Below are 16,312 nucleotides of genomic sequence, written 5' to 3' on the forward strand. Positions count from 1 at the left end.
AAAAAATCCAATATCTACTCTCAATTTTAAAAATCATAATATAGAATAGCTTCTATATAACTATGTTTATATATATGCAAAAATAGCATATATATGCTAATTGATGAAACATACACTTATTATCTTTAAAATCAATAATAAAGCAACAAAATATGCTATCAATGTTTTGATTATCAATTTTTCTGGAAGTATTAGCCAGTGATATTGGGGACTACATTGGGGAATGAATTTAGAATGAATTTAGGGTTCAAAAAAAATTGAAAAGAGAATTTAAAATTATCATTATTTAGAAATAATATATATTTTTCCAGTTATAGGGCTGGGCACATAGGAATAAAGGGTCTTATCTTATGGACAGTAACTAGATGCAAGACTAAAACACCAAAACATAACATACAAAACTTAACAGAAAACATAAATCTTCTTTGACATAAATTGTACATGCCACTGAGAAACACAAAATAAGATATGAGCACGAGGAAAGACACATTCTTGGAAAAGAATATGCAACATCATAAGAATGCCAGTTCCCCCTCAAATTAATCTATAAATTTAGTACTATCCCAGTAAAAATAACAACAGCAAATTTTTGGAAACTAGACAAATTGGTTCCAAAGTTAAAGTAGGAATAAAATAGTCAGAAATGTCCTAAAGATTTAGAGACAGAAAGAGAATGAAAGGAAGAGAATTATGTTGTTCTAGCCTTATCATTTTAAACTTGGATAATTAAAACAGCATGACACTGAATAGAAACACAATTTGTGTACTGTGAAGCACTACAAGCATTGGTATTTTTATGTTATTGTTATAAATTTTATATTTTTAAATCTGAAACTAATCAATTGCTCACCATCACATGATTCATTTCTATAAGTTTTTGTCAACAGACTGTTTAAATGAAAAACACAGTTGAGAGTGCTATACAAAAATATATTATACAAATTAAAGGAGAACATTTATCAGCAGTAGCTTTTTGCCTGAACTAGAACCAAATAAAATGAGGAACATGTGAAGAGTCAAGGAAAGATATGATTAAATCAAGTTTTCTTTTCAGAAAAGGAGGTGATATTCAGGATATGATATTCTGAAGAGTGGTCACCTTTTTGAAAGCATGTTAGCAGAAAAAAAATCGAAAAGTATTCAGAATAAAAATTTATTTATTTAAGAAAAGTTGTTCTATCATGAAATAAAATGGATTTTTCTGAGTCACATTCTAAACCTCCATTCAAAATTGAAGCAATGGGTGAATACTTTTGAATATAGATATTTTCACTGAAATTCAGAGACTTAAATATCAATGGAGATTTTTCATGCTGAATGAGCAGAAAGCATCCCTCCATATTAAAAGTAAAAAAAATTGGAAGTTGAGAGATCCTTTCTGTGGAAGGCCAGATATATTCTGTACATTATTTTCATTCTGCATTCCTTCGTCTGGGACATGAGTGGAATGTATGGCATGTCTTTGCTTCTGTCAGACTGAATGCAGTATAATAAAAATAAGGGACATAGGTTGGAGGGGAGGAGATTATGCCTTTTTTTTGTTTTGCCATTTGTTTATTTGCCTGCTTGTTTTCCTACAAGTACTAATGCTGTGAATCACAAACCTTCAATAATGACTCACTCAATAGGAAAGAAAGGATGCTGCAAACACTCCAGTAGTGAGTGGCATGTCTGTTAATTTAACACATGACCTCTAATACTCTGTGGGCCAGTTGGATGCCTAGAGCATGTTGTAAGCACTCAACTGCCAGGCTGAGATCCACTGTTCATCTGACAGCTTCTCTGGATGTTTCATCATTATAATTTTGGAGCAACAATCTCATTGCTGCTTAAAATCTTTGTGTAGTAGTTCTGGGTAAGCCCCAAATTTCTCTTATAGCTAACATGGACTACTCCAAATACTTTCAGAAAGCTTGGCAAAAATTGTTACCTACATGATATATATTACACTGTACACACACATACACACATACACACACACATGCACAAAATATTTTGCGGGTAATGCACACAGTTCTTCCATGTAACAATTTGGGTTTCTGTCAAAACAAAACAAAATCAGAAATTTTTCCCTCCAAGTGGGAAGGATCCTTGGATGAGGTCTGGGCTTTAGTGTTCCTGGTGGTTTCTTTTGCGCTGCCCCTTGTCACAACTGATAGTGTAGAGATTAAGATAATTAGATTTATTAGACATTTTTTTTTTCCCTAAGTTATAACAAGAAGACAAGTGGCCAGGTCACAGTACTGAGTCACTGCCAAAGCAGCATTATTTAATTATCCTCCTGGGACTCACTGTGAACTAACTTGTTGCATTAGAGAAGATTTTATTCAATTCAGTGGGAAGTCCCCACATTCTTCTCATTTTTTGCTTCTTAGCCATAGTTTGTAATTGTGATTTTTTCAATTTTATTGATGTATAATTTGCACAATAAAATGCACGATATTCAATGTACATTTTGATGAGTTTTGACAAATGTAATGCACCACCCCCATCAAGATGGAGAACATTTTCTTCAGCATAAAGGGTACACTCACTCTGATTTGCAGGCAATCTCCACCCCCTCTACTCCCCACCCCTATAACCAGGGAAGCACTTTTCACATAACTATCAGAAAGCATTGTCATATTTATTTTGAAAAAAGGTTGATTCCACTAAAAACTATATCTACCAACCCTTTCCCATTACACGCCTTGCCCTCCCTACCACACACCCGACCCTGAGCCACTAAGGATTACTGTGTAGGATTTACATTTTATTCTTTCTTTCTTTTTTTCTGTGTATTATAGAATGAATACCCTTGACAGGTCAAAAATTGTCCTAGTCTCTGGAGTCACAAAAATAAACCAAAAATAAAAATACACACTCCCTCTGTCAAGGTATCAAGATTCTAGTGTGGGAATTAGAGGACTGAACTGAAGATTACTGAAAAATTACATAAATGACTGGTAGTGACATTTGGCGAGTGCAGGTAGAGACTGTGCTCACCTAAATATAGCATGTCGCATTTTGTAGCCTCCCTATGACTGTCCATAGCCATATGACTTTTTCTAGCCAATGAGCTTTCAGTGGAAATGGCATATGACATTTCAGGCTTGTTCTCTAATGACGTCCTACTTGTTACTTCATGCCATTTCCCTTGTGTCTGACTGAAAAGGAGACCCTTCCCAAGGGAACCTGGGAAATGATGGGTTAATGGTGGTGGGGTTTCCATGAGACTGGTCCTCAAATGACCTCTACTCAAGCCTGTCACATAAGAAGAAACTTCTGCTATATTTGAGAAGCTGTTCATTTTGAATTTATTTCTTGTAATTGTTAGCTTTTTCCCAACTAACAGTAAGAACATGAACTACAGTTTCTCATGTTTATATACAATTTTTTTTTCTTTCAATCCATCTGGTAAAACTCAGATGGTGAAGAAACTTATTTAATTCTTCATATCTGCACCTGAGCTGGTGAGCTCTTCTGTAGACAAATGACACAAGAAAATACATGGTTCCTGTTATAAATTCTTCTGTGTTTCCGTCCTCTAATTTAAGGAGGTCATTATTCATTTCACTTGAGGCACATAGTGTTATTGCTATTATTAACATTGTAGTACAAGTGTGAAGACCAAATTGTTCACTTGTTAGGTGACTTATTTAAAGTCATACTGCCAGAAAGAAGTGGCTTGGGAACATCAACTTTGAGACTTTGATGGCCTTACCTAATTTAGAATAAAAATGCCCAAGGAAAAGGGAAAAGTATTCTTGAGTATCAAAGTGGTGCTGAAAAGTGAAAAAGAGACTTACACACTCGTATCTGGTCTCAAATTTTACTGATTTCCAATTCCTATTACTGGCATAAATACTGAATTGCATTATATTTAATGCTAACTTAGTTCCATGAGACATAATAATTAAGAATGTTTGGGTATTAACTCAGTTTATGATGGTAGTAATGCCATTATTTTTTGAGTTTTTCTCTCTGGGTAGCATATGGGTTTAAGAAGTAGCATCCAATTATTCATTCATTCACTACATATGTATTATATGTCTATAATGGGCTAGCTACTCTTTTAGGCACTGGAGATGTATACGTAAACAAAGCAGGGCCTCTGGTCATTTCTCTGTTCTCATGTTGCTCATCACACTGGATGAGTATCTGCCTACACTGGTATTATGTATGGTCTGTCCTGTCATGACAGTTATGGCCTGGTGCTTTCTCCCTGCTGGCTTTGCTCTTCATTTTAGAGCAGTTTTAGATTTACAGCAAAATTGAGAGGAAGGTACAGAGATTTCCCATATACGCTTTGAATCCATATATTCAAAACTTCTCCCTTTACCAACATTTCCCACCAGAATGGTACATTTATTACAATTGATGAGCCTACATTAACACATTATAATCCCCCAAACTCCATAGTTTACATTACTTTTCACTCTTAGTGTTTTACATTCTGTGGATTTGGACAAATGCATGACATGTATCCACCATTGTGGTAACATACAGAGTATTTTCACTGTCCCCCAAATTCTCTCCCCCGACCCCCACCTGATCCCTGGCAACCACTGATCTTTTTACTGCCTCCATAATTTTGCCTTTTCCACAATGTCATATGGTTGAAATCATACAACATGTAGCTTTTTCAAGATTGACTTCTTTCACTTAGTATATGCATTTAAGGATCTCCATGTCTTTTTATGGCTCAACAGGCTCATTTCTTTTTACTACTGGGTAGTATTCTGTTATCTGGATGTGCTACAATATATTCATCCATTCACTGACTGAAAGATATCTTGGTGGCTTCCAAGTTTTAGCAACTATGAATAACGCTAATAACAAATATCTGCGTGCTGGTTTGTGTGGACATAAGTTTTCAGTTCCTTTGAGCAAATACCAGGGAGTATGATTTCTGGATGGTATAGTAAGAGTATGCTTAGTTTTGTAGAAAACCACCAAACTGTTTTCCAAAGTGGCTGTACCAGTTTGCATTCTCAGCAACAATGTAGTAGAGTTCCTGTCTCTCCACATCCTTGCCAGTATTTGGCATCATCAGTGTACTGGATTTCACATTTTCTAATACGTATGTTACAGTCTTCATCTATTTTTTCGTCTGTTCTATTCATCAGTGTATCTCAAACACCTAGAACAATGCACAATAAATATTTGTTGAGTAAAAGAATGATCTATTTGTTGTCCCTCTATTCATGTCACCTAAGAAGAAACTGAGGAGACAGGGAAGAGAGAAAAGCAGTGAAGATGGAGTCAGTTGGTGGGTGGTCCTTTGGAGGTTTTTCCTACGATGACACTTGGCTCATTATCAGTTGTCTTCTCAGGCACTCACTGCCTCGCACTCTGAGTGATGGCCGAGACTCTGTAGAGGGAGTTGGTGAGTCCACACTGACAGCCTCCAGGCATGAGTTCACAGCAGAGATCCCAATCACAAGACAGAGACTGGCAAATATTTTTCTTGTTAAAATTCATGAAATGTTCTTAATTACATTTTTTGGGTACGTTAAAGTTAATGTAACAAGAGTTACTGGAAGTTGTGTAAGTTATTTGGAATCTAAAACCTAACACAAAGGTCTACTTCCAAAGGGAAAGTCTATGCTTCCTCTGTCTCGAATTTTTTTGGTTAGTTCTTTTAAGCTACAGAATGTACCTTTTAATAAAACAAGAATGTACCTGAGGCTTTTAGAACGTTTTACTTCATTTAGACATAGGTTCTTTGAAATATTGTACAGTTAATATAAGCCCCTCTTGGATTTGGGCAAGGAAGAGAGTCTGAATCTCCTCCAGGCCACACAAAAGAAATTAAAAGGGGAAAGATGCTATCCCAGAAGCACACACACCTTGGCACCACTTCCTTCTGTGTCTGCACCCCTGTGCAGGGAGGGTCAGGGGAAAGAGAAACATCTTCCCTTAAAGCATCACTTTATTCTACAACTTCTTCTTAAGATCACTTGGGGTGGAAATAAAACACTGATATCTGATATTTTGCCCTTTTCAGTTTATTTATCTCTAGGGCTTTATACCCTCAACAATTGTCTAAGTTATCTTTCTTTTCTGTGTGGCAATGGACCTTTCTTACTTTTTTACTTAACATTCATTTTTTTTGCACTTAACCATGGCTTATAGTAAAATTCAAAGCTCATCTTTTGTAGGTCAACCTAATGCATAAAGGGAAGTGTTTTACATTTAGAAAAAATTAATTTCCTCCCCTGAATAAGTCAAGTAACTGGTATCTCCCCAGGCACTCTAAAGCATTTAATTTAAAACACGGAACAAAAGAAATGACCTCTTGTTCTTAATTGTATAAATTTACCCTTCCACTAGACTAGTGAATCATAGGAAAAAGGTTCAGTGAGAATGAAAAGGTATTAGTTTCATATCTCAAAAATATGATCTGTTATATCAATAACAAAGAAAAAACATGGAAAGAATTGATAAAATCAAGATAGTTGTAGAAAGAACTATATACATGCAAAAATTTGGAGAAGAACACTATAAAATGTGGACACTAGGATAAATTATCAAGGAGGAATACCATAAAATAAATAAATTGAAAAGATAAAATCTGAAAAAGTAAACAAGAATTAGGAGCAACTTGGAGAAGCCATAAAAGGAAATAGAGCTCTATTATTTTAAAGTGCCAGGGTAGGATATTACTGCAATGCTAAAAGTCAGGAAGTATGTAAATTTCAGTAGCAAGTTTTGCAATACCAGCTCCCCATAAAATTCTTTTAACACCACCACAAGTTGTAGAAGCTAACATATAATACAAAATGCAAACTAATGAAAAATACATACTATCATTTTCAGATTTATAATACAGGGTCTACCTATTAAACAATTTTTTGGTTTAGATTACTTTAAAGGTCTTATTATTTCTAGTATACAATGTGTACATACTTAACTATGACTCCAGTCACACAGATGAAGAATGAATCACAATTTGGGCAATAAAGTTTTTTCAATTGCAATGTCAAACTTTAGATATAGCATTCAGTTATTTCAAAAAAGTGACTTACTCTTTGTTCTAGGAATTACACTGAATAAGATGGCTATTCAGTGGCCCAAATAACCTTACTTATTAAATTAAAACTTTGTATAACCATGTAGAATCTTCTCTATTATTCTCAAAGTCATCTAATATATTAAAAATGATTATAATCAGTAAGGCATCTCAAACTTTCAAAACATAGAAAACAGTTAACAAATGTTAAGATAGCTTTGTTTTACATATTTAACATGCAATTAAGGAAGTCAATGTGCTGGTTCTTTTGAAAACCTTCATTGTTTTTATTCTTTATAAAACAGCATAAATCTTAGACTTTTATATGGTTTGAATTTAATTTTATATAGCAATGTTTATTGCCTTTCAGAGTTCAGAGTATTCCTAATCTTTGGTACTGTGATGATATATTATCAAGCCATATAGAATTAGAATGGAAACATCAAACTTTTTCAATAGGTTGGCACATTGCCTGAACTGTCTTGGATGAGTTCCTGCAAGACTGAAAGTTGCTAGGTCAGGCAATACATTTTTCACTCATAAAACTAAATTTTAAGATACACAGTTCTTTGAATTTTAATGTGTCAATAAATCACACTCAATTTTGAGTATTTTTGACATTAGTTAAAAGAGTGAAACAATTAAGCTAAGCTGATTTTCACAGATGGGACTTCTTCAGTGACTCCAATAAGAGAGGTACTTACCCATCTTTTGCCTTAATAGTCATCTATTGTTAAGTGGTAAATGTGATATCTGTGTGACCAGAGGAGCAAGGATTTAAATGATTCACAAAGCTATAAGCCCCGTCTACAAAATAATACCAAGAAATAAATGATAAACGAAGAACAATGTTAATAACTTGCAAGAATTTAAAGAAAGACAATTCTAATTATCCTATAAACAAGCATTTAAAAGGAAGATTTGATAAGCTACAGATTTAGTGTTGAATTACATTTTGGAAGGAGATTACTTTAAAAGATGATATTCACTGTAAAGAAACTGAATGAGCACAAAGGGATTTGAAATAATGACTGGAGAAAGGGGTCTCTGACTGAAGTGCTTCTTGGTTGTTTCAAACTGAACAGGGACATGGTATCAAGGAAGAAGAAATACAGACTTCATGAGAGGTTAGACTGCTATGGTAGGACCAGACATTCCAGCTTTCACTGAAATAATACTATCTGTGAAAGGAACAGGAATGAAAAGCAAAAATTTTGCATGCTGTGGTCTTGGAAAACAGTAAGAAGTGGAGTATGTTGATGAAGCAAGGAGCTTAAGACACGGAATCCTTACTGTATGGCCAATATGCAGAAGTTTTGTATTTAATATAATATTGCATTTTATTTACTACACATTATTCAAACATCGATTTCCAGCTTTGCTTCCTAAGTTATTGTTGGTGCTTTAAATTAAGAATAGTGAAGTTATGAAAGCCTTTTTTTTTTAATGATAGTATGTACTGAAAGGAAGTGAACTTGAAAAAGTATTTTAAATGTGGTTAGCATTTGTGTGTGTAACCTACTGAAAAATAAACTGAAATTTCACTTGTAACTGCAATCCCTCCTACAAAGGAAAATGTGCGTTTGAAACACATAATAGATCTATTTGATGTGGTACCCATTTGAGAATTAAAATATCTAAGTTTAGCCAATATTTAGATTATTTAACTTTCCTAGTATTTCAATTCCTTAGTAGTAAGCCAAGGAGGATACTTTCACCTCTTGGAAACATTGTAAGGGTACTTTTTTTTAATACAACTTAATACAAAATGTTCTAAGATATATTTTTTTTAATTTGAAAAATGTTCAAGCACTTACTGTTTGATTGTTCTTTCTTCTTTACACTTTAAATGTATTTAAATTCTTTAATCTACTGGGAATATGGTAGACTACTTTCATTTCCTTTACAGATCTCAAATTCATTCCTTTCCATTCTGTTTTTGTTTGCTGAGCTAGCTGAATGTTCCCTCTTTATCACCTGAGACCCAACCCTGAATTACCCTCTTCTGGAGCATATGCTTTATGCAATGCTTTTGAACATATATGTAGGAACAGGATTCTGACTTATGTACAGTTCTTTAGCTTTACTTTAATTTTCCTTTTATTTTCATTGACAGTAAAATTTTCTGGAGAGTACAGTCAAGATAGTGTATTCATAGAAATAATAACATCAATAGAAGCTTGGTCATAAAAGAGAACAGTTATAATAATGATCTCCTTTACCAAAGCATTCCACACAGAGAGATAACAGCACAATAATTAAAGAATTTGTCATTTGTCACACAAGAAATAAAACAGAATTGCAATAACACAAAATGTAATTTCATAAATGTTCTTATACTAAAAATAAACCCAAAATATAACAGCATGCACTGGAGACAAAGCTAAAAGTGAATAGTCATAGTAAAACACATCACAAAGGATAAAAATGTTCAAGTATTGTGAGAGGAGAGGGGATGATGCAAATAGAATGGTTTCAGAATAAATCAATTATATTTTCTACCCTTGGAGGGCACTGACATAACTGTCTTTGCCCATTTATACTCTACACTGTTAGAATACAATCTGTTATCCATTTATAGGACAGATTCCATTTCCCTGGAGCACTTCTCCTGTTACAAGGATGGAATGAAATTTATTGTTTCCCTTGATTATTAGTAGACAATATCCTCAAGAACAGGTCAGTGTGATGCCCTGGAATAGTAGGAGCCTGGGAGTCAGGAAACATTAACTCTAGTCCTATTTTCATCATTGTGAAAGATACTTTCCAGTACTGAAATAAAATGTCTCCTTATGTTTCTATTTTGCTGTGAGAATTGAACAATTAGAACTAGTAGGGAGCAGTAAAAATAATAACAATAATAATAATAATAAAATTAACATTTTTATTGATGCTTCATTTTGAAACAGTATTGAAAAAGGAAGGTGAAGGTGGATCACTTAATGGAACTAAGAATTGTGTAATATTTTAATGGTGTTGTCCCTACAGCATAACATTTTCTTCCCCAATATAACTAATCTACACAGTGCTTTTGTAGTTGGTGGTTCAATAATATATTTGAATAGTGGCTAGTTTCTATATGATCAGGAAAGACATGTTTGTCATGGGAGTAAAAAAATAAAATTTGTCTGTTAAATTACACATAAATATAAGGTACAAATGTATTTTTAAAATACAGATTAAAATAATCACACTTGCATTGTGTACATACGAAAATACAGTATTTAATATTCAATATACACAGACACATTTATGATAAATGTAACTATTTGGCAAGGCCAGTTCTTCTCAGGGATTTCTCTGTTCCCTGTTTCCATATACACGGAAACAAAAATGCTTTGTTAAAAATCTCCTAGCTCTGGCGCACATCTTGAAGCAGTTTGTTGATCTCAGCCACCAGCTCACTGGCATCCATGAGTTCATGTTTCCCGTCGTTGAGGTGGTTGAGCACATTATCAAAATCATCTTCTTCGTAATTTTCGGGGATCTCCTCCATGGCCGGCAGCCATTTGGAAGAAGGCTGCACACTGGAGTGAGTTACAATTGGGGGCCCAGAGTTGTTGGTGGGATTCTGAAAATAGGTGCTGGCTGCCCAGGCCGCCACCCCCTGCGGGTAGCCCACGGTCTTGGCGGGCAGAGGCGCCTTCCGGCGCTCCAGGGAGTTGTACCGGTCCGCCTCGCCGCACTCGGGGTAGGCGTCCAGGGAAGCGGGCAGGAGGCGCTGGAACACGCTGCTCATCTCCGAGAGCAGGGACGACGTGCTGGGATCCGCAGCGTCCTCGTTGTTTGGGGAGTCCTTGCCAAAAGTGGAAAAGCTCTTCTTCTTCTCCCCAGAATCCGCAGGCTGGGCGTCATCCTCAAGGCTCGGGTGCACACGCTGCTGCTGCGGCTGGGCTGGGAATTCCTCCCCGGGAATGAACATGTTACTCCGGTAATCAGAGGATGGCGACGCCAGCGGTGGCATCCAGCACTGGTCGGAGTGTCCCAGGACCCTGCACTCCTCCGTGCAGAGCCTCATCGCTGCGCTCGAGGAGAACGGGGGATTGTCATTATACTTAGCAGGATGGGAAATGAGGGCAACGTGTAATTTTATTCCAAATATAGAATGACAGTTTCAAACTACTACCGTAACACTAACCCCTTATTTTACGCACTAGATAGACTATAATTATGGCTGTAATTTGACCGCTAGTTACATGGACCTGGTCTAAAGATTTTTTTCTTGTTTATCAAATAAGGAAAGGAAGGTTATGTACGACTCATATATTTCTCTTTCAATCCAGTTACCATTCAAATCTAAGATACTATTTTGCATTTTATGCATTCTGTTTTTTGCTCTAAAACTAAATCATGCTATTGAAGAAACCTAATTGTCACAGAAAGAGATGGATAATTTGTGGAGTATATTGTTGGTTGGTGGGATTATCTAAGAGGAATATCACTTCTGCTACTCAAGTAATGGAAAAATGGATTGATAACTTATAAATGAGAATGAATGGGAAAGAGCTAAGATGTAGGTTGTGAAATATTTGCTGAACATAAATCCTAAAAAGGAATCAGAGCTTTAAGGTGAAATCCTTAATTTTAAAATGCCACCAGATAATCCTTGAGGAATACCTTGGAGTAACTTTCTAGACCTGGAGGTCTATCTGGCCTACTTCCTTTTAAAGGCAGCATCAAGAATACCTATTAATCTCTCTTAATATTTGTTGACTTGTTACTTCAAATAGCAATGCCAAGTATCCTCAACTACCAGACAGCTGTTGTTACTCTATTAAGAAGTCTTCTTTGAAAGGTTTGAAATTCAAAGAGATGGAAAAGTCATCAAAACATGAAGAATATGAAAAATCCATTGGTTAGTTCTTTCAGTTGTTATGATGCTCTATGGAATGCAAGTGGCCACACTCAAAGAAAACAGCCGCTGATATGAGAAAAGCAGAAAAATAAAGAGGAGAAAAATCTCTAAATGTGGCAAATAGAATAACTGAACTACATAACAAACAGGAAATGTGAAGATGTAAAATATACTCCACAAATTATCCATCTCTTTCTGTGACAATTAGGTTTCTTCAATAGCATGATTTAGTTTTAGAGCAAAAAACAGAATGCATAAAATGCAAAATAGTATCTTAGATTTGAATGGTAACTGGATTGAAATCAGCATACCTACATATGCAGAGCTAATTCTAGAGATCTGACTACTTCAGAATGATTCCTCTTCCTCCCAAATTGTTGCTAAAAAGACTGACTCTTGAACAATGACAAATTCCTTGTCAGGGGAAGCAAGTTTTCTGTCATGTTGATTGGTCTATCCCCATTACTGGGGTAAAGTGTCTGCATAAAATAAGCACTGACTACATATTTTCTAATCATCAGGGAAATGCAAATCAAAACCTCAATGAGATACCACCTCAAACCTGATAGAATGGCTGTAATAAAAAAGTAAATAAACAAAAATAACAAGTGTTGACAAGGATGTGGATTAATTGGGAACTTTGTACACTGCTGTTGGGAATGCAAGATGGTACAGCTACTGTATAAAACACTATGGAGATTCCTCAAAAAATTAAAAATAGAAACACAATATTATTAGGCAATCCCACTTCTGGGTATTTATCCAAAAGAATTAAAATCACCATTTCAAAGACTTATTAGGACTCCCCTGTTCACTGCAGCACTATTCACAATAGCCAAAATATGAAAACAATATGAATGTACACTGCCAGATGAATGGATGAAGAAAAAGTGGTACATATAACCAATGGAATACTATTCAACCTTTCAAAAGAAGGAAATTTCACAGTATGTAACAACATGGATGAACCTTAAGGACATTACGCTTAGTGAAATAAGCTAGTCACAGAAGGACAAATATTGCATGACTCGATGTACGGGAGGTATCTAAAATGGCCAAGTTCATAGAATCCAGCAGTGGGGTTCAGATTGATAGGAGCTGCAGGGAAAGGGGAAAATGGGGAATTACTAATCAATGGGCATAGACTTTCAGTTAAGCAAGCTGAATAAGCTCTAGAGATCTGTTATACCATGTTGAATAACACAGTTACAATACTGTGCCATACAGTGAAATATTTAAGGGTGGAGAGCTTATGTTTAGGTGTTCCTATACAATAAAATAAAATTTTAGAAAAGGTATATGCACCAAAAAAAAGTAAAGAATAAATACTTCCTTTCAAAAAAGGAGAAGTAAAGGACTTCATTAATAAAAGGTGGAAGTCTCTGTTCTTCAGGGCTTAAATCTTGAGATAATTTGGTTCTTATACCTCACCAATTCTGGACCTCAGTTCTTAATAGAGAAGGGGATAATTTGAGGAACAAAAGTGAGAACAAGTTGTGCGAGTGAGAAAGAGTGATTCTCTGAGAATCTCTGTGGGATAAGGGAAAGAGGGCAAGCATTGAGAATCTTTGTGTAATTTTGCTGTGAAGAAAAGCTAAATTTAAATAAAGAAGTATGATTTAAGAATAAAATCAGGTTTAGACATGCTGATTTCATGCATTACTACTACTTGGAAATGTTCACCAACTATTGTTATTCATCACTTAATGTGGACAAAACCAAAAGGAGTTGACAGTAACTGGAATACCTTAATTGCAGTGAGGTTTTCTCAGCAGTGAAATAACTATCAAAGTGGTAATGAATTTTTTTCCCTAAGTCTCTGAAATGGAAAGGAGCCCTGCCACTGTTGTCTTGCTTACATCCTGTTAGAAGGAAGAGGAACAGACCTCATGGTATCTTTAATTTGTCATCTGGTCTTTAAACTCTGTGTGAAGGACATGATTATTTGATTGATTATTCGATTGGCTTTGTTTTGTTTTAATGTTTAATAACAGAGGAGAATAAAAAGAAACACAATACATAAACTTCTCAGGCATCTGAACATGATCAATTTTCTGGAGACCTGAATACAAAGAACATTTACCCAAAAATACAATCTAGGGGTGATTAAAATCATAGTCTATGTTCAAATTATTTTTGGTCATAGGTATTTTAAGGAGGTAATGCTATTTTACATCTTTACCATAAATAAATGAGGCTTTAATAATAAAATACTAACACAAAGTGAAATATTCAGAAAAGATGAAAAATGGATGAAGAAAGACTAATGAGGAGAAAGATGGCAAAAATAATAGGGATGGAAGAACCGTGGTGCAGAAGAGGGCATTTCTCAGTTTTATTGATACTTTCAACTGTTTCCCTGAAGACTTTATTATTTGAAAACATTCTCCACGCTTACGTAATTCAGTGCCACAGAGGATCCACACCACATCCAATGAATGAAAACTTGCTGGCAAGTGGTGCAAGTGGCTAATATTTCTGTCATTCCTTGAAAGCTCTGCTAGGTGCTTAAATTTCCTCTGGGGAGGGGAGGACAAAAGGGAAACAGAGAACTTCTTTCCCACTCAATCACTATCAATTTTGTCACCATGCTACACCTTCCAGGGAGGGCAGGAACAAGTATCAGGTATAAAAAGAAAACCGTATGCCTAACTTGTATCAAGCATCAGTTATTGGGCAATCCATCAGCTATCTATTAAGAGCCTTCCATACATGAAGTGCTATGGCTTGCCCTCAAATGGATTCAAATCTAGTTGAGTCAAGTGTAGCAAATGAGTCCCTAAATGCCTAAAGTACCAAACTATATGATGCTGAGGGTGAGTCAAGAAAAGAAGAACCAGTGGAGGTGGAGGCTAAAGTAGTTAAAGAAAAAGAAACTTGAAATAGATTTTAAGAGACAAACAGGATTTAGATAGACAAAATGAGGATAAGCCAGGGTTTCAAGCAGAGAGGCCACAGGAGGAAAGAATTAGTATGTTTTGTGAAGAGATGGCTCTGCTTATTGCAAAAGATACAAAAAAAAAAGAGTTTTAATAATCTAGTAGTGGATTTCATTGGCTTTGAATGCCAAGATAAGTGATTTAATGAGGTGATATGGGGCAACAAAAGTCAGTTTTTGATTTTGAATCCAAAAAAAATGTAAATTACAGTGTTCTGAAAAAGTTGTTCAAGCTGCATTAAAGAAAGATTAACAAAGGGAGGAGCTGCTGGAGACTGAATATCATCAGTTTGTATGCTGGTTGATAAACCAGACATGGAAGAGAAGCCAGAATGAGAGTACCAGCCGTGAGAATGGAGAGAACATGGAATTAAAGAGGAATGTTTCAATTAAGTAATCACAAATGACAGATGGATGAAAAAATGCAATGAGCTCAGTCAAGAAGAAGTATTAAAAATCTTAAAATATTAAGAATAATGAAAAAGATATTAAAAAGTAAAACAAAATCTAAAGCCTTTGTAAGTCATCCTGGAGCAGAGAGTATGTTGGGAAAAAGATTTTACAGGAATACATGTAGTACTATAGTTCAAAGATGAATAAGGAATAAAGTATGTTGACAAACATGAGCTAACAGACAAAAATGCAGGCCGATTTTACTGCTCAGAGTGCGGAATATTTCTGTGGGAATTAATAGAATGAATGACCAGAAATGACCCTGTTGGCAGGCAATGCAACATAACATAATCTATATTTGATCACAGTCTGATGCAGAAAAATAGTTGGAATAAGACACTTAAGGCCTAAAAATATCCATGCTTTTGAAAACTGTACTGATTGCTGTTAATGACATTCAGATGTGGACTTACATTTTTTTAAATTTGGGTTATTTCCTGGGAATACAAGTTTACAAAGCACAAGTTTTATACTCTCATGTGCAGGCAGAAGCTGCCAGAATGAATAATGAACCAGAAAATGGGTGAAGTATCACCACAGTGATAGTCATGATTTAAAGACAGTTATCTCTGTATAGATACTTAATATGTACATTTCTTTCTATACTAGCCAAACATGAGTAAAGGTTAAAATATTTTATGGAGCATTGGTGATATCCTGGTGCTCTCTGCCTCCAGAATACTTTCCAGCATACACAGCACGCAAGTAAGTAGTCTGCAAAGCAGAAATGTATCTACTGTGATACCATCCGATGCAAAAGGACTCCATACGCCAGCAACATGGCTCTCCAACCACGCACCTGGATTAAGTATGATTGTGTAAACATGGAGTTGTTTTTTAAAGGGCTGTCTATACATTAAATGCTGTCATTAATGATAATATAAAAGTAAGCCTCCAACTTTGAAAAGAAATGTGACTCAGAAGGAGCCTAAAGTCACTCACTAAACAAGACTCCCTATTACATAGACTTTATATCTTTCTATTGTATCCCCAATGTCTTTATCTTTTAACATCTATTTTTATTTTACTTTTTTAAATTCCAGCATTAGATAACTCTCCTGACATGAACATA

General features: G+C 35.3%; 1 protein-coding gene across 4 annotated transcripts in view; it reads right to left on the reverse strand.

Moving 5' to 3' along the window:
- The window catches only part of PCDH18 (protocadherin 18), a 61,353-nt gene that overhangs the window by 38,998 nt on the left and 6,043 nt on the right, over window positions 1-16,312 (reverse strand). For 2 of the 4 annotated variants that reach the window (XM_036926987.2, XM_036927047.2), the window contains exon 4: window positions 7,995-11,014. The exons of 1 other annotated variant lie outside the window; for it this stretch is intronic. In XM_036926987.2, coding sequence (XP_036782882.2) covers window positions 10,347-11,014 — 668 coding nt within the window. In that variant the 3' untranslated portion in view covers window positions 7,995-10,346. Of the gene's footprint in view, window positions 1-7,994; window positions 11,020-16,312 lie in introns of those variants that run through there. One more of the 4 variants, XM_036927115.2, reaches the window with a different exon arrangement.

This window comes from Manis pentadactyla, chromosome 5 (assembly GCF_030020395.1).
Source record: "Manis pentadactyla isolate mManPen7 chromosome 5, mManPen7.hap1, whole genome shotgun sequence".
NCBI classification, from domain to species: domain Eukaryota; kingdom Metazoa; phylum Chordata; class Mammalia; order Pholidota; family Manidae; genus Manis; species Manis pentadactyla.